We start from the raw sequence: 19,454 nt of genomic DNA, 5'->3' as shown, positions 1-19,454 counted from the left end.
CAGGGAAGGCCTTCAAGATGGATGGTTTGCCATGACTACTTCGTCTGAATTTAGGGTTGGGGTTTTTTATTGGCAATGTTTGGATTTGGAATTGAGTTTGCTATTGGGGGGTGGGGTGGGTGGGAGGTCATCCTTTCCAAAGGATATTTGGGCGTAGCTGAGGTTGAGGGCTTCCACGGGTCTAGGAAGCTGCCTCCACTTTTAGTAAATAATGAAGAAAATTAATTCAGGTAGTCCTGGATTTATGACCATACCCGAGCCCAAAATTTATGATGCTAAGTGAGACATTTGCTAAGTGAGTTTTGCTCCATTTTACGACCTTCCTTGCCACCGTTAAGTGAACCACTGCAGTTGTTAAGTTAGTAACACAGTTGTGAAGCGAGTCTGGCTTCCCCACTGACTTTGCTGTCGCGAAAGGGGATCACGTGACCCTGGGATGCTGCGACCGCCATAAATATGAGTCAGGGTCTGCCAAGTGCCTGAATTTTGATCATGTGACCACGAGGATGCTGCAATGGTCATAAGCTGACACATGGTCATCAGTTACTTTTTTCAGTGCTGTTATAACTTTGAACAGTCACTAAACAGACTCTTGTAAGCTGAGGACTTACCTGTAATAAGCAGTCAGGGGGTGGAGCAGAGCAAAGGCCCATTTTGATCCAGAGGAGGAAGCAAAGGGATCAGTGGCCACGGCAGAGTTATTTGCAATGTATCATTTGGCTCAGAGAGTCAGCCTGAAGCCAACCAGCACCAGGGCCTTCTCTGCGTGAAGCGGAGCTGGAGAGAGCCAAGGCCAGGCACGGGAATGATCAAATCGGAATCCAGAATTTGACTGGAATCTCTGTGATTGTCTTGCCTAACCCCCCACTGATTAAGGCAAATCCAGAGCCCCTCCTGGGTAATCCTTTGATTGCTCGGATTAAGGAAGAGGAAGGAAAGGGGGGGCAGTGCATGAGAAAGTCCAGGTGGCCGAGTGAAAGTTCAAGATGTTCTCCACAAAGACGAGTGGCAGCACCTGTTAAGCCCCTCGAGATATGGTAAGTACAATCCATGTAATCTCAACATTTGTAGAGGAGGGGGACGCGGTCAACGCTTCGGTCATTGCAAGGCATGTGAGCAAGCAGAGGGTGGTTGTGGGGTCATTGTGTCTGATCAATGTTCCCCCAAACCCCTAACTACAGAGAAGGGATATGGCCACCCTCCCCTACCACTAGAAGGTGGGGAGAAAACAATGGAAGTTGCTGGACAAAGGTGGGGAAAGAAGCCAAAGATCACCACTGGCGCAGCCCCACAACCTACCCCGGGCTTCACTCTCCTTGGGGCTATGACCACGCAGACTCTTCCGACGCCCTGGGCCGGTCCGTAGGGAACTCTGAGGCTGTTCGTCCACTTCGGCTTCAGCTACAGCTGGGAAGAATAAGCCAGTATCTTTGCTTTAGACCCCCATCATAATCCCATTGTCTGTCTGAAGGAAACTCAGTGTCAGCGCTGCGACTGAGCATGGCTATAGCCATTTTCCTGCTCGTTCTGGGTTGCCACATAGAACGGAGGGAGGGGGGCTGCCCAGGTGGTTCGCTAGTCATAATAATCTTTTGTCCCGTGGGAACCAAGGTCATCGGCTGCTCCCAAGCCTGCAGGCTGGGCGTTGTGAAAAAAGCCCACCAAATGATTGCACTGGGGAATGTAGTCACTTGCATAGCTTTATGGGTGGGATTTTTAACTTTGTATTGGGGAATTGTTACGTGTGTATCCAGACTGGGTTTCACCTTTGACCGTGCCAATACTTTGTAACTAATAAACAAGTTCTTTGAGGAATTTGCAAGCCTCGGAGTTCTGCTTTATTCGACTCTGCCTGTCGGAACCTTGACACCCAGTTTGGGAGGTTGCTGGTAACTTGAGACTTCAGCAATAATACAACCAGGTGATCTGATTTGCAGAAGAGAGACAGACACATCTCACTTAGAGTAGAATACAGGTTCAGTTCATTTAGTGACCGCTTAAAGTTACAACTAAAAAAAGGGACTTATGACCGTTTTTCACACTTATGATCATTGCAGCATCCCCAGGGTCAGGTGATCAGAACTCAGACGGTTGGCAACTGGTTCATATTTATGATGATTGCAGTGTCCTGGGGTAACGTGGTCCCCTTTTACGACCTTCGGCCAAGCCAAGTCAGATTCACTTAACAACCGTGTTACTAATTGAACAACTGCAGTGATTCACTTAACAACTGTGGCAAGAAAGGTCACAAAATGGGGACAAAACTGACTTAACAAATGTCTCACTTAGCCACAGAATTGTTGGGCTGAGTTGTTGTAAGACGTCAATGATCTCTGCAACCAGTTAACAGATCTATTAATGCAATAATTCAGTGTATCTCAACCTTGGCAATTTTAAGATGTCTGGACTTCAACTCCCAAATTCCCCAACCAGCTATGCTGGCTGGGGAATTCTGGGAGTTGAAGTCCAGACATCTTAAAATTGCTAAGGTTGACAAACACAGCAATAACTGAATGATGCTTTACAACTCCACCTAGAATACAAAGTGCGACGGGGAATTCTGGAGCCCTGAGGCAGGGGCAGCTGAGGAGTTCGTGAATCTGGGAGCCTCACGCTGCAAAGAAGCAACAAGTAGCTCAAAACAGCAATCAGAACTGCAGGGTGAGGCTCCCCAAGCTCTGCTATTACACCTTTTGAGTAGCACCGGTCTTGGGCCTGGCCAGGCAGGAACCCAAATCTCTCAGGCTGCAGAGAGCCGTTATGTAAACCTCTCACCAGCCTCTGCAGGCTGCTTGCCAAGGCATCAAGTACCCTTAATTTGGAAGGAGGGAGGCCTACCTTTCTCGCCACGGTTGTTAAGTGAATCACTGCAGTTGTTAAGTTAGTCACACAGTTGGTAAGTGAATCTGGCTTCCCCATGGGCTTTGCTTGTCAGAAGGTCGCAAAAGGGGATCACAGGAGCCCGGGACACTGCGACCGTCATAAATATGAGTCAGTGGCCTGAATTCTGATCACCTGACCACGGGGATGCTGCAATTGTCATAACTATGAGTCAGTTGCCAAGCATCTGAATTTTGATCACCTGACCACGGGGATGTTGCGATGGTCATAAGTGTGAAAAATGTCATAAGTCACCTTTTTCAGTGCCATTGTAACTTCACGGCAAAAAGGGTCACAAAATTGGGTGTGACTCACTTAATGAGCACCTTGCTTAGCAACAGAAATGCTGGTCCCAGTTGAGGGCCATCTGCACAGCCCTACAGCCCAGTCTCCTGGGTTACAGCTCTGCCTGCTTGGCTGCAACCCCCCCCCCTCCACCCATCTTCCACAATCTTGGACTTTGGCCAGAACAGCAAAGGTCTGAGAGCTCCATTTTCCAGCACATCTGGAGGACACCTGGTTGAGGAAGAAGGTTCTTGCTCAGATGCATCCAGATGTGTCTGTTTGTCCATCCTCTCCTTGGAATGGAACCACTTGCCACAGCCAACTCGCTGCGGCCAATTCACCATAGGGCAACTGGCTGCAGAACAATTCAACAATTTTATTTAATTATTTAAAATATTTTTTAAAAATATTTTATTTTTGGTCATTCATATTTCATTTTATCCCTCCTTTGGCATCTTTTCTTTAAAGATTCTATTCCACTATTTCTTCGATATTAGAGTAACCCTTATCCCATGGCGAGTTGTCCCGCGGCAAGTTGGCCATGATGAGTTGACTGCTCCTCTGCTCCCTCCATAGATACATGCCTCTTACATACATACACATGCATACATACATACATACATACCTCTTCCCGCCCTCTCCCCGCAGACCTGCCCCTCCTCCCAGGCATCTGGGCTGCTCTCTGGCTTAATAATAATCTCCTTGGAAGCAACACAGGCCTTCGCCTGTAAATAACAACTCCCAAGCTGAAGATTAAAACCTTTCATTCTAAATTTACTCTGATGAGATGAATTGCCCACCATCCCTGAAAACATGCAGCTGGTGCCGAGGTTGCCACGGCAACTCAAGGAAATACCCTGCTCGAAGGAGTAGGTGCAAGTCGTTCATGATGCGCTAATAGCCCCCTGCCAGGCTACCCTGTTGCCTTGGCAGCCGCTCTCTTCAGGGGCTGGACAGATCCTGCGCAGACCCAGGAGAGCAGAGGCACCCGACGGGGCCCTGGCGCGTCTTGCAGCCATGCTGCGAGGATCGGGCCCACTGCCCGTGAGGAGGACCTGAAGCTCCTGGGTGGGCGGAGGTGCCTGGCTCCCTCCCTTCCCTCCTCTGGCGCCTTCCTAGCTTCTGAGGGCTTATTGGGACCTCAAACCTGCGCCTGGCAAACTCGACCAAACGTCTGTCTTTCGGGGAGAACAGGAGGCTGGCTTTCGGGAACTGCCTGTGCTTCTTCCCCTGGCCACATCTGGGTCTCAGTGGGCAAGTGACAGGCCCATGAGCCAGGCTGGGTCCCCCAGATGCCCAGGCCACCTCCCCAGCAAAGGATGGGTGCCAGCTTTTTTCACAGAGGCAGGTGGGCTAATATTATGCCTTCCTCTCCTCATGAGATGAAATACAAAAGGATCCTCCAGACTTCCTCAACTGGGCAGCCTTGGTGCTCTCTGAGCTTGGTTGCTGGCTTGCAGGCATTTCATTATCCTGCTGAGTAACAACTTCAGTGCCAGAAGAGTGAGGCACTGAAGATGTTACCTAACAGGTAACAAAATGTCTACAAGCAAACAACTCAGTTCAGAGAGCACCAAGAACTCCACAGTTCTTCTTCACAACCATTACTGCTTTGATCATTCTTTGACTAAACTTTGGGAGGGGCATGATAAATCTTGCGAGAATCTATACGAAATGGTGGCTTGGTAGCTACAGAGGAATTATTGAGTCTGTCATTTGTACCTCTATAACTGTCGGATTTGGTACAGCAACTAAGCTGGACAGCTACAGATTTCAACAGATGGTTAAGACTGTAGAAGGAATAATTGCAACCACCCTGCATTCCATAGAAGACCTGTATATTGTGCAGGTCAGAAGAACAGCTAAGAAAATATCTACAGACTCCTCCTATCCTGGACATAAACCGTGTCGACTTCTCCTTTTGGGATGCCACTATAGGGCATTGTGTGTCAAAACAACTAGACAAAAAGACAGTTCTCCCCACCCCCATGTCATCACTGCTGAACACCTAATTCCCACAGCACTATCTTATGTCTAAGCATATTTACCCATGTAGTAGGGCTCTACTGCTATTATGCTTCTCATCTTCTCAGTATTGTAGGCTAATTCTGCCAACTGTCAGCAGTTCGATCCTCACCGGCTCCAGGTTGACTCAGCCTTCTATCCTTCCGAGGTCGGTAAAATGAGGACCCAGTTTGTTGGGGGCTACAGGCTGACTCTGTAAACTGCTTAGAGAGGGCTGTAAAGCACTATGAAGTGGTATATAAGTCTTAGTGCTATTCCTATTTCTCATCTTCTCATCTTTCCTACTAACTTCTTCTATTGGTATCATGTTTTATCACGTGTTGTTTATATCTTATGAATTATGAATTGTATTTTACGATTTATGATCTATGACTTATCATGTTGTTGTTTGTATGTACACTGAGAGTTTGTGCACTGGAGACAAATTCCTTGTGTGTCCAATAACACTTGGCCAATAAAGAATATTCCTATTCCTATTTGAAAGTATTTTTGTCTTTTACTTTTGGAAATTAAGAGATCTGGTTTCCTGGGGAAAAAAGCTCCAGGCCATCCCTCCTGCCTCTCTTCCTACCACCCAGAACCTTTGTACGAGCTTCCTCTTCTTAGCAAAGTGCTAAGGATTCCTGTTACCTGTCCCAGCTTCTGCCAACCTAGCAGTTCGAAAGCACGTAAAAATGCAAGTAGAAAAATAGGGACCACCATGGTGGGAAGGTAACAGTGTTCCGTGCGCCTTTGGCGTCTAGTCATGCCGGCCACATGACCACGGAGACATCCTCGGACAAGCGCTGGCTCTTCGGCTTTGAAACGGAGATGAGCACCGGCCCCTAGAGTTGGAAACGACTAGCACGCATGTGTGGGGGAACCTTTACCTTTACCTTTAAGGATTCCTGAACCGTTCCTTGGAGAGTTTCCCTTACCCTCCTTTCCAAAAAACCATCTGTGCCCACTTACCTTTTTTAACTTTGTGTAATATTTTGTTGTTAGTTTGGAGAATATGGACAGGCATATGCGTCTTTTTCACAAATTAAAAATCTGCGCACACAAACACACATTGCAATCCACAGTTCACGCACCATGAGGGCACAAACAGCTGCTGGGCAGTCCAGAACTGGCACCAGTGGGTGAGACTCACCAGCATCGGATGTCCCACTTGCCAAGGACTTGTAGCCAAGGAACCTGGCGATCTTCTGCTGGCAGTGGGCCTGCTCCTCGTAGGTTAGCAACTGGTAGATGAACTGCCAGATCACCTGCTTGGAGGGCGTGTCCAGCACAGGGTAGACATCCACAATCAGGGTGTCGATGTTCCTGAGTGGACAAGGAAGGAAGCAAAGACTTCTTTAGGGCAGAGAGAGCGGGGAAGAAAATCCAAATCCCAGGATTAGAGAAGAGCTGGAAGGGGCCTGAGGACAGGCTCAGTCCATGAACACGAACGGAAGCCCCCAACATCCAACGCTCGGCTTGGACACACTGAATGGAGAGGAGACGCTCCTTCTCCGGTCTCTGGAATTGCACTTCGGTTTGGGAAACTTTTCCTACTGTTCAGCAGGAATCTGCCTTCCTGCCACTTGAGATTATCAGAGCCAATTTAAAGAATTTGTTTGTTTGTTTTTTTGGTGGTGGGTGGTGGGAAATACAATGACACGTTTGGAATCACCCCCCTCTCTAATACCGGACTAATACTGCAGATGGATCCCTGAAGACTAAGATGTGTTCAAAAATGAAATAGCGGCAAAACTGAACGAAAGAGTCACCTTACAAAGTAGATGGGTGGCATAAAAATTTAATTAATAAATAAAAATGCCTAAATAAACAAAACATCTGAAAGAATTCTGGGCATCAGAGACACCCTGCAATAAAGGTTGGGGGCTCCCCTGTCTTTCTTTTCCTCCCCACCGAACAAATGTGATCTGCCAGTCATGTTTTTCAAACAGGGAATGGGGGAAGGGCTGGCGGGAAAGGTTGACCGATGGCTGGATTATGGGTTCCACCCGTGTTTTATTGTTTGCTTACTTTTGTTTATTATTTAGTTAACTCAGTACACTACAAAACTTCACAATGATTTATAGGAAAGCAAATTTACTTTACAATGCAAATGTGAGGGATTAAAAACATAACATAGCAGCTTAAACAGCAAATAGTAATATGACAATGGCATAATTATTAAGAAAAATGTACAGTTAAAATAAATAGTTGAAATCAAAACTTGGATAACAAAGTCAGTGGTGGCAACAAAGAAGGCAAACTTTCTCAGATAATGGTATAGACTCCTGCTCATGCAGGGAATTGGACTAGATGACCTTCAGGGTCCCTGCCAACTCTGTTATTCTATGTTCTATGTTCAACTTCTGGGAGAACAGGTATTTGTACCGAAAGAGATGTTCTCTCTCTTGAGTCTAAACTGCAGGGTTTTTTAAAAGTAAAGGTTTTAAAAGGTTTCCATATTTCGCCTTGAAGTGAATTGGCAGTCAGCATAATGCCTTACAACACAGAGATAATATGGTCTCTGTGGACATATCAACTGATAAAAAGTATGTCTGTGTAATAGTAGGTGGAAACCACCTTGGGAGACAGGAGGAAGAGCTGCAGACTAGACAACCATCGTGCAAAATGTAGCTCAGCCCACAGAAGGAAAAAGGGCATAGGAAGCAATTCAGAAGACATCCTCCCTAGTTTTCCAGAAGAAAAATATTGTCCATTACTGTAACCTTAGAACAAAAATAGGGCTAGTCCTTCTTGTCTGGACCACCTCAAGGACCTAAATCTGGCACGATGTGTAAAGGCAGCTTCCAGAACTTCTGCTGCAAAACAGTTTTGCAGGACACTTTTCAGCTGCGGCTCTTCTTCCTGTCTCCCAAGGCCATTCCCACACAACGTTACACCCTGGATGTTGCCTCAATCTTTGAAACCAAAGGCCTAGGCAAGCTTTTCACTTTACCTCCATGCCAGAGAAAAGCTTTGCTGAAGCAGACTCAGACATTCTGCTGTGAATGGAGCCTCGTCATCAGCTCTGGGCTCCTGCCCTTAACTGCAAGCCCCACAATTCATCCCCAAAACTGGGTGGTGCTCGGTCCAAAGGCAGAGCCCAAGCAAGAAGGAGCAGAAATTTTCCACCTGGACAAACGGATGGAGTCACCATCCCTTCACCTGTGCTGGAAGAAGCTCTCCAGTGCTTTGCATACTGTGTAACGCTCTGCTGGAGTGAGCAGATGTTCCAGCTGCTGGTGGAAGGTCCTTCCCTGGATCTTGATGCTGGAAGGCAGGATCTCAGCAACCCACTGCAAGGAGGTGAGGGCTGAGGAGGAGCTGGGTGCTTCCGAAGATTCACCATCTAGACACAGAAAGCAAATCTCTCTTATGAAACAGAAGACAAAGCTGACTCCCAGCTATTTGGAGCCTATTGGTATGATCTGATTTTAAATCAGAATAAATATGTGTCTTTGATTCTGTGTGAAATATACAGATTGTTTCTTAAGAAATTGCAGAGGAAACCTTACTATTATTCTCGTGCTGAGTGCAGGTAGTCCTCAACTTATGACCACAATTGACCCCAGATTTTCTGTTGTTAAGTGAGACGTCTGTTAAGTGGTTTTTGCCCCATTTTACAACTTTTCTTGCCACAGTTGTTAACTGAATCACTGCAGTTGATAAGTTAGTAGCCCAGTTGTTTAGTGACTCTGGCTTCCCCATTGATTATGTTTGTCAGAAGGTTGCAAAAGGGGATTACGTGACCACAGGACACAGCAACAGTCATAAGTGTGAACTAGTTGCCAATCATCTGAATTTTGATCTCGTGATCATGGGGTTGCTGCAAAGATCGTAAGGCACTTTTTTCACTGCTGTTGTAACTTTGAATAGTCACTAAATGAATTGTTGTAAGTCAGGGACTACCTGTACATGCTTAACACTGAAAATATATGCTTTTTTAGTAAGGATTACTTAGGATATGTATGATAATGCTCTCTATTTCTTCAGTGCTCAAATATATCCCTCACATTATGCTGTAATGTTCCATTATGCTGCTTTATGATAATAACAACAACGTTGGAAGGGACCTTGGAGGTCATCTAGTCCAACCCCCTGCTCAGGCAGGAAACCCTATACCACTTCAGAGAAATGGCTGTCCAGTCTCTTCTTAAAAACGTCCAGTGATGGAGCATTCACAGCTTCTGGAGGCAGGTTGTTCCACTGGTTAATTGTTCTAGCTGTTAGGAAGTTTCTGGGCCCAGAACAAAGCCCTGGGGCACCCCACTACACACTTCCCTCCAGGTAGACGCAGGTCCATTGAGGACCACACGGTGAGTACAGCTGGTCAGCCAACTATGAATCCGTCTGGGGGTGATGCTATCTAACCCACATTTTTCTATCTTATCAAGTAGTAGGTTGTGATCTACTTTATCAAATGCCTTACTGAAATCCAAGTAAATTAAATCTACAGCATTCCTCTGGTCCACTAGTTTTGTCACTTGGTCAAAGAATGCAATAAGGTTTGTCTGGCACGATCTGTTTTTGACAAACCCATGCTGGCTTTTAGTGATAACTTTGTTTGCATCAAGGTGTTCGCTGATTCGTTGTTTGATTATCTTTTCCAGAATCTTCCCAGGTATTGAGGTCAGGCTGATAGGTCTGTAGTTTCCTGGATCTGTTTTTTTCCCTTTTTTGAAGATGGGAACTACATCAGCTCTCTTCCAGTCCTCTGGTAGTTCCCCAGAGCTCCAGGATCTTTGAAAAATATAGTTCAGTGGTTCTGAGATCACATCTGCCAGTTCCTTGAGAACCTTGGGGTGTAATCCATCTGGTCCTGGTGATTTGAACTCGTCTAGGCTGGACAGGTGCTCACTTACCATTTTCTTGCCTATCTTAACTTGTGTTTCTTTTCTGTTTTTTATAGTATTGTTTTTGATAGGTTGGACTGTTTTTTCCCTTCGTGTAAATAAGGATGTTTCTCAGCTTTTCTTAAGCTTCAGTTCTGGTCCATTTTTTTTATTGTTCAAACACTATTATGATCTCTATTCCTTGTTCATCCTTTTATTTTTCCCATGGGATGAAACAATCTTTCCTGATTGTTATAAAGAATATATATAAAGAAAATTGGGCCTAGTGACATGTAGGCTGCTTCATTTATAAGAATCATTATAACAATAATTGGCCTGTTTGCCAACAGAACCTGTGAAACCATTCCCATTTTGTAACTATGAAGTGGGAACAGAAATTCGGGAAGAATCTCTTGCTGTGTGGCCTCAACCACCAACTGAAGATGGCTGAACTATCGTGCAACGTCCTGGTGTTTTCAAAGGTCCCGAGTACCCTGAGCATGGGCTTTAAACTCTCCGAGGAACTAGTTAAGGAAAGGGGGAAAACACCTGGGGAAAGAGAGCATGGAGAAAGATGAAGACAGCAAACTATCCTTCCAAGATTACGACCAAAACTTTGCTTACCACTGGAAAAGCTAACAATGCCTTCTTCAACCACAAGGGTGGGCATTGCCCCGCTGCCTTGGAGCATGGAGACCACCTTCTCATGGGAACAGTTCCTGCAGAACAGAACACAGGATCAGTCGGGGACAGAAGCAGCACCAGGAGGGCTCCGCAGACAGGACAGCCATTGGCGAGAGTTGAAAAGATGTGTCCGAGCCAGCTAAGGGTTAGAAGGACACCAAACCCCAGAGATAATCATGGGGAAAAACAAAGAAACTGCTAATTCACCTCATATCCAGGCCATTCAGGTACAGGATTCTGTCGCCAGCTTTCAGGGATGCTTTGTCAGCTGGACTCCCTGCAAAGACAAAACAACAACAACAACAACAACCCACTACTCTTGGAGGACTCTAATGCTGCTCTGTTTGCAGAATCTGCTGGGGTCACAAAGGCACAACTCTCCTTTTGGCTGATGCCTCCACGCCCAAGGCAATTCCAGCAATTCCAGCACCATCATTTTTGCATAAAATCACAAGATACCGGAAGGAGCACTGTCACTAGACTCCATTTTGTAACGTAATAGAAACATCTAGAAGAATCCAGCTTAGTCTGCGACATGTGTTCTTCTGAAGACAAAATCTATATTCCATACATAGCATCGATGTTTCACCTCATCCTGTTTTTAAATAAAGCATCAAGATCTATGTGGATGGTCTGGTTTATTAAAGTATAGGAGGGTTTAGCTGCATGTCGAGCTACACACCGGGCAACATGTAGCATTCACAGTCCCAGAGGAGGAGACTTCTCCAGTATTCATGCCTCGCTCAGGTTGGGAAACAGCCCCAAAGTGGCAATACACTCTCACACCTAGGATGTTGGAACATCTGGATGAGTCCACCAATTTCGCTCATAGATTTCATGACCCCTGGCCTCATTCAGAGACATGGGTGGCCTGAGTCCAGAGGGATGAAATGGTCTCACCAGGGAAGAATTCTTACTCCGTGTTCCCACCTAGTGCAAATATACACAACCTGAATCTGTAGCTACCAAAAGTGATCACAGCAGATAGTGTAGATTTACTTGTGCAGAGCAGGAAAAGGGTGAAATTCCTAGGAGATCATGATAGGATTACTTAAACTTAATTAAAACTAACAAGATTTCACTTGGATAAAATTAAAATTGAATTAAATCACATTTTGTTTTTGTTCTGGTTTTACCCATTCTCCTGCCCTGGGCTGCATTTCCTTTGCAGAGATTGGTAGATGAGGAGGACAGGTTCAAAAAGTCAAGATGGTGGCCATCACCATGGAAACGAATCTGTTTTTTCACTTGCTGGAGTCACACCTGGATTTTGTTCAAAGCACAAGCGCATCCCTAAAACACAGTTGCCTGCTTCTGAACAAGATACTTGGTCAAGTAGTCAGTTTGGTGAAGAATTCACCAATCGTCAGGAACCCAAAGTCATTTCTAAAATATCTGACTCCAAACGAGGTTTGGGCAACCTTGCCAGGTTTGCCCTGTAAATGGAAGTCTTTGCCAAGAAATGAGGGTTCCTCTTACCAGGCGAGATGGACTCGATCCACACAGGAGCATGGCCACGTAACGTAAACCCGAAACTTCTACTGCCCTTGTAGACACGGACAGTTCTGGGGAAGAAGAGCAGATTGTAGTCCCTACACCAAACAGGGAATCCAAAAGGAGCAACCCAGAACTTTCCCCGTTAGGCTGTCTGCAGAGGAGTGATCCTTGAGCCCCTTCCCTGCCTCTCTTGACATGAGTGTTTCTCAACCTTGGCCACTTTAAGACGGGTGGACTTCAACTCCCAGAATTCTGGCTGGCTGGAGAATTCTGGGAGTTGAAGTCTATCGGTCTTAAAGTGGCCAAGGCTGAGATACACCGCTTTACATATAAAAATCCTTTCAAACTGAGAATCTTTGGAATTTTGTCTTTGACTGGCATGTTACGCTGATCTCTTATTTAGCAGCCATTTTAAAAAAAATCCCCAACAATCCCTTTCACGTGCAGTGGGATTTTGTCCTACATGTTTCCACGTCACGTTCAACTCTACAGGTTCAGGTTTCCTAGTCTGCCCCTTCTCACAATATCCCAAGTACATATGAGGTCTCCACCGATTATACATAAATATATCCAGTAAGCTTTCTTCTCCTCTCCTTCCCAAAATGGCCTAAAAATAAGCTCTCTACGTGATGGCACAGACTCTTTAGGACTTTTGGGGGGAGACAGGCTCCACTCTAGAATCTGCATCTTGGGGAGGGGGTCTTCGCAGATCCTTGCCTGCAAGCTGCCCCCGTCCCCACATTGCTGCCAATCAGAGCGGTGGACCTCCTCAAGCTCTGGCAATTCTCCTCCTGGCACCGGGGCACTGAGCTGGCCCGGGTGGAGACCAACAGGCGCTCATGGTGATCCTCGCTGCGGCTGCGTCTCAGACGGTTGGCCGGCTGCTCTCTCTTGGCTCGGCACAGCTTGCTGATGAGACTCTGGGACACCACCTCATCGAAGCGCTGCCGGTGTTTCCTGGGGATGAAGATCCTGGAAACAATGAAAGGAGACCCAGGTTAGGGAAGGGGCATGGGGGTTGGGGCCAGCCTGCTTGGCTGCTGCTCTCAAAAAGGCACGGGATGCATAAGCCAAAGCAGCTCTTAGAGAAACTCAGAAGTCTGAGAAGAACATACAAGGAACGGCTAGAGGAACGAGTCTAATGAAGAGAAGGACTAGGGGGGACATGATAGCAGTGTTCCAATATTTGAGGACAAAGACAAGGGGTTCAAACCATTTTCCAAAGCACCAAGAGGCAAGGCAAGAAGCAATGGATGGAGACTAATCAAGGAGAGAAGCAACCTAGAACTAAGGAGAAATTTTCTAATGGTTGAGAGCAATTAACCAGTGGAACGACTTGCCTCCAGAAGTTGTGGGTGCTCCATCACTGGAGGCTTTTAAGAAGAGATTGGACAGCCATTTGTCTGAAATGATATAGGGTCTCCTACTCAAACAGAAGGTTGGACTAGAAGATCTATTATTTTATGTCGTTTCTTGTCTTGGACACCAGCACTCTCCAACCTCCAGGAGCACTGCCTGGATGTTGATCTGGCCACTGGCTGGATGTGTCCCTCAAGGCTAGCAAAGGGAGATAAGAGGAGCTAGCTGCTGGCACAGAGATCCGGGACAATCTTGAGCCTTGGGCTGTTCTCAATATCAAACAGGAAGCACAGAGAGCTTGTGTATCGGCCCATGTGGGTGACATTGTAGTTTGCAAGATGGCTGCAGAACGTGGCTGAACTCCCAGATGGTGGGTGGGTTTTTTGGTTGTTGTTTTTTTGTCATTACAACCTGACAGCAAAATCAGTTCTTCAGGCCCTCAATCCATCCCATCCCTGAAGGCGTTTTTTGTTGGTTTTGCTGCCAGGGGTGCAGACGCCCACCCAGCCCTTCCCTTTATGCAGAGCAGCTGAGCATACGGTGCTGGTCTCTTCGTGGCTGGGCTGGGGATGTTCAGGACACCCATCAATCACAGCCCTGGCAGGTGAGCAAAGCCCTTAGTGTCTGTCCCCAAGAGACGCTCTCAAGGGAACCAGAGCCCAAGCCACCCCTGCAGGACGGAATGGGACAACTCGCCGACAGCCAATGGCCAGATGGGATGGCTGCCGCAGCCAACTCACCACGGGACAACTTCTCATGGCCAATTCACCAAAGGACAACTCAGTGTGGGACAATCAATTATTTGATTTAATTATTTAAAATAATTTTAAAAAGTATTTTATTTTTTGTCATTCACATTTCATCTTGTACCTCCTTTCTTTAAGGATTCTACTCACTATTTCTTTAATATTAGTGTAATTCTTGTCCCTCGGTGAGTTCTCCCGTGGTGAGTTGGCTGTGGCGAGTTGGCTGCGGTACCCCACCCCACGCCACCCCTAGACATGCCTCTGCAAGCTTTAGAGAGTCAAGCCACTTCACCAATACCTCCGGATATTGATAAAGGCCCACCGACTAAAACCCAGCTAAGGGCTTAGCTTAGCTTATTGTGAAAACTACCACCTGGAGTCATAATATGGTTTCTCTGGATATGCAGACATACTATATTAGATTAACCTGGGTTTAGTGTTCTGCATGTTACTACTAGTCGTTGGATAATACACACAACTGAGAGGAGCAAGCAAAAATACTTTGTATTTCAATACTTCAATAGGCTTGCTGTTAAAACACCAAAGGTCCCTTCAGCAGCCAAACCAAAATCCACTTACAGCTCACTAAGCCCCCTACCCTGTCCCCAGCAAGGTGCCAAGATGAGGCTGGCAGAGTTGTGCTGGAGTTAGGCTGGGAGGAGGTCCTCTAGCTGTGGGACCACAAAGCTCATTCTCCTCACTCGGCATGGGTCTAAGTAAGTTCCAGAGGTGAAAGAGAGGCCAGCCCTTTGAAGACCTGGCAGTCCTGAACAGGGGCAAAAGCTGAGGCCAAGCGATGGAACGGCAGAGGCCATCCGGTTCCAAGTTTGCCCTGGTTTGGGTTTTGACTTAATAGTGGCCTGCTGCCAGTGTGACAGTGTGATTCCTCCCCTCCTCTAATTTTGCTCTCAGAGCTGGGGCAGAGCAATCCGAAGGGGGGCCTGTCATGGCTGGAGAGGAAGAAGCCCTCTCTGCCCCCCCCCTTGCTCCCGGCTGATAGGGGCAAGAGGAGGGCAAGGCTGCCCAGTGGCACCACCCAGGAGGCTTTGGGGAAGAAGCCCGTCTCCCCCCTCCCAGCAGCAGGATCCAGCCAAGTACGTCTCCCGCCCCGGATGAGATTCAGGCCTGGGAGGCAACCCTCTCTTGCCCTCCAGCCCCAGGACGGCACCCGGGCAGCCCTTAAGCCACCAGGCAAGCTTTGTGGGCACTTCCTCTGGCGGTTGACGGGGCAGGGAGGGCAACCTTGGGCAGGGCTCCAGGGAACAAAGGAGGGAGGGCCAGGAGAGTGCCGAGGCCCGGGTCCAGCTCGCAGGGGGAACCTGCGAAGGCCTGGGCTGCTCTGAGTCCTACAAGTTACTGGCCTCTCTCCAGGTCCTCCTCCATGCAAATCTGGATTCTATCTGGGGACGAATTGTCCCATTTCCAATGGAAAATGCCCTTTTCTTGCCTTGATATGGCTTGGCATATCGAGATGAAAGCTGCATTGACAAGTCCTCAATAAACAGGGAGCAGGTCATGCTGGGCCCCAGGCACAGACACTCGTCTATGTGCCTTTAACCTAGCCAGAGATCTGAGGGAAAACTCAGACACGGAGACCTTTGCATCTGAAGAGGGGCCCCGGGCCTTCTCAATTTTCAGCCCCAAAGAGGAGTTTGCTTTGCTGCAATCTTTCACTGGAATGTAAGACTTGCCCTCTGTTTGCCCCCCTGCCAACCTCCAAGGCTCAGACAAATTATTTGAAAGACGAACATCTGGACCGACTCCTTTACCTACACATAGAGCCTCCCGGCAGACTGAATACTCCCACATCCACCCATAGGTTTGTCAATGACTATATCCTCCATAAAGACTTCCGCATGAGAAAATTCCCCCTCCGGAGGCCCAGATCGTCACAGGGGACAGGGGTGGCACCCTGCTCTTGGGTCAGCCCAGGAATTATGTGGAGAAGCCGCCTCGGCATTATCCCTCCTCTGCCACTTTCTGAAAACGGAACATGAGACCTCGGAGGTCTTCAACCCCCTCCTTGAGCAGGAGACCCTATACCATTCCAGACAAGTGGCTGTCCAGTCTCTTCTTAAAAGCCTCCACGGAGGAAGCACCCACAACGTCTAAAGGCAAGCCGTTCCACTGGTTGATTGTTCTCGGGAAGTTTCTCCTTAGTTCCAGGTTGCTTCTCTCCTTGATGAATTTCCATCCACTGTTTCTTGTCTGGCCTTCTGGTGCTTTGGAAAATAGTTTACCCCCTCATCTTTGTGGCAGCCCCTCAAATTCTGGAACACTGCTATCATGTCCCCCGTAGTCCTTCTTTTCGCTAGACTGGCCATACCTGTTTCCTGCAACCTTTCTTCATATGTTTTATTCTCCACATTTCCCACTTCCAGTTTAATATTTATTACCATGCCCATGATTGAAATATCTGCCAGCCTGGAAGCTGCCTGATCAAGCACTCAGCCTAGCCTACTTTACGAGTCGGCTGTAAAGACACCAGGATCCAATAATCCCTTTACGAATCACTTTAAACACTCCGAGATGTAACAGAGTTTGGGGGAAATGCTTGGCCTACACAATACATCCATTTCCTTCGGCAAAGAAGGCAGCACAATTTTACCTGCTTCTGCACTGATCAAACACTGAGGAAAGGAAGGAAATTCTTGGCAGAAGAGAAAAGGTCTTTTGAATTTTTAATTATGATCCCCTTACTTCTCTGAAGAATAACGGCTCCAGTGCAAAACGGTCCTCTTTCTTCAGTGCAAAGGGTGGGGTGGGGGACTCTCAATATGTGTGTGGTATCTATAGAAGCAAATGGATTTCTGAAACTGACCTTGCACTCAGGCCTCCTGACCAGTACTGGTGGCCTCTCAGACCCCCCCCCCGCCCTCTCCATACCTCAGTTCCCTCCAGCAGGAAGCTCCACTCTCCCCATATCTCTAGGTCACTTTCAGGTTCCTGCCAACTTTTCCTGCCATTCGGAAGGAGAAGGTACCTTCCTGCAACTGCGGATGGGAGAGGGCCACACAAGGCATTGTGTTCCACAGGCACTCTCTGCTTTTAGGGACAAGATGACAAGCTTTCCCAAATTAGAATGCAGAATAGTAGAATAAGAGTTGGAAGGGACCTTGGAGGTCTTCTAGTCCAACTCCTTGCTCAGGCAAGAAACCTTGTACTGTCCAATCTCTTCTTAAAAGCCTCCAGTGATGGAGCACCCAGAACTTCTGGAGGCAGTCTGTTCCACTGGTTAATTGTTCTCACGGTCAGGAATTTCTCCTCAGTTCTAGGTTGCTTCTCTCCTTGATTAGTTTCCATTCATCGTTTCTTCTCTTGCCTCTTTAATTATTTATACAATTATGTTTTAAATGAATTGTAGCCACACAGAATCCCCAAGCAGCCAAATACTGTCCTGGTCCTTTTTCAAACCTGCAGCTGAGAAGATGGAAGGTGCTCTCCAGTCCACTGAGCATTTCCTCCATCCTCTCTGCTTGCCTTCTTCACATCCAACATGGCTCCCCAAGATGTGACCAAGGACCTCTTCTTCGCCTGGTGCTCAGGCAAGACGTGAGGAGCACCTCAGAAAAAGCCCCTCACACTCATTTCTTTCTTTCCCCTTCCCTGCTCTCTTAGGACAGGCATCGTTTATCTCACGCTCCCAGACCCAGACTCTTCTTTGTCCCGTTCCTTTTTTTCTAGTGACTTTCTAAACAGCTGCAGAATAACAGAGCTGGAAGGGGCTTTGGAGATCTTCTAGTCCAACCCCTGCTCAAGCAGGAAATCCTATACAATTTCAGACAAATGCTTGTCCAATCTCTTCTTTTAAAAAAACCTCCAGTGATGAAGCACCCACAACTTCTGAAGGCAAGCCGTTCCACTGATTAATTGTTCTAAGTGTCAGGAAATTTCTCCCTAATTCTAGTTTGCTTCTCCACCTTCCTGCAGTTCTCCATCCTCCTTGCCAAGCATGTTCTTGGGGCATTCTTCTGACAATTCCCAATTCTTGGATTCAAGTTCTATCCTCTCATAATGGGAAGAAATGTGATTTAAGTACCAGAATGGCGAGATGTGCTCGGGTAGCTTTAGGTACTCTATCCATCGATCGGCAGAATTTTACTCAAGATCACACGAAGTATTAGCATCGCTTTAAAAAACCCTAGTAAGACCACACCTGGAATACTGCAACCAATTCTGGTCACCATACTACAAAAAAGATGTTGAGACTTTGGAAAAAGTTCCGAAAAGAGCAGCTAAGATGATCAAAGGCCTGGAGACTAAAACATACGAGGAACGGCTGCGGGACTTGGGTTTGGCTAGTCTAAAGAAAAGAAGAAATAGGGATGACATGATAGCAGTATTCCAGTATCTGAGAGGCTGCCACAAGGCAGAAGGGGTCAGCTTGTTCACCAGAGCACCAGAGGGAAGGACGAGAAACAATGGTTGGAAACTGACCAAAGAGAGAAGCAACCTGGAATTAAGGAGAAAATTCTTAACAGTGAGGACAATTAACCAGTGGAACAGCTGGCCTTCAGAAATTGTGTGCACTCCATCACTGCAAATTATTAAGTAGAGGCTAGACAAGGGGTAGGGAACCTTGGATATTTTATGACTTGTGGACTTCAACTCCCAGAATTCCTGAGTCAGCCATGCTGAAGTTGAAGTCCACAAGTCATAAAATATCCAAGGTTGCCTAGCCCTGGTATAGGTTATCCTGCTTGAGCAGGGGGCTGGACTAGAAGACCTCCAAGGTCTCTTCCAGCTCTATTCTATTCTATTCTATTCTATTCTATTCTATTCTATTCTATTCTATTCTATTCTATTCTATTCCTGAGCCAGTAGAAGAGCTGCTCCTCTGGACCTTTTTTTGTTTTGGCTGGACTTCCTTCTTCCTGTCCTGCTGTGCTAAGAGAACTGAGACATTAATCCTTTTTGCTCACATAAATGCCTTCACTACTTCCAGTTTTGGAAGAGTGCTGAATGAACCCCCAACAATGCAGCAGAATCGCAGAATTGGGACGAGACCATCCAATTCAAGCCCTGCTCAACACAGGAATCCAAATTAAAACATCCTGGACTGGATGCTATCTAGTTTCTGCTTCAATGCTTCCAGGAAAAACAAGATGCCCACCACTGGCTCCACTGTCACATTTTCCTATTACTAGGATATTTTTTTTTCAAAAAT

At 46.9% G+C, this 19,454-nt stretch overlaps 1 protein-coding gene across 1 annotated transcript in view; it reads right to left on the bottom strand.

Annotated features, from left to right (window-relative positions):
• GRID2IP (Grid2 interacting protein) overlaps window positions 1-19,454 on the bottom strand; it is a gene marked incomplete at both ends in the record, with an annotated part of 63,290 nt that overhangs the window by 21,622 nt on the left and 22,214 nt on the right. The window contains 7 exons of the mRNA XM_083372422.1: window positions 1,300-1,407; window positions 6,323-6,495; window positions 8,335-8,518; window positions 10,626-10,720; window positions 10,893-10,962; window positions 12,165-12,250; window positions 12,900-13,154. Coding sequence (XP_083228548.1) covers window positions 1,300-1,407; window positions 6,323-6,495; window positions 8,335-8,518; window positions 10,626-10,720; window positions 10,893-10,962; window positions 12,165-12,250; window positions 12,900-13,154 — 971 coding nt within the window. The remainder of the gene's footprint in view (window positions 1-1,299; window positions 1,408-6,322; window positions 6,496-8,334; window positions 8,519-10,625; window positions 10,721-10,892; window positions 10,963-12,164; window positions 12,251-12,899; window positions 13,155-19,454) is intronic.

The sequence above is a fragment of the Vipera ursinii genome (assembly GCF_947247035.1).
Source record: "Vipera ursinii genome assembly, chromosome: 13".
Taxonomy (NCBI): domain Eukaryota; kingdom Metazoa; phylum Chordata; class Lepidosauria; order Squamata; family Viperidae; genus Vipera; species Vipera ursinii.
This window is presented reverse-complemented; position numbering and strand designations above follow the sequence as displayed.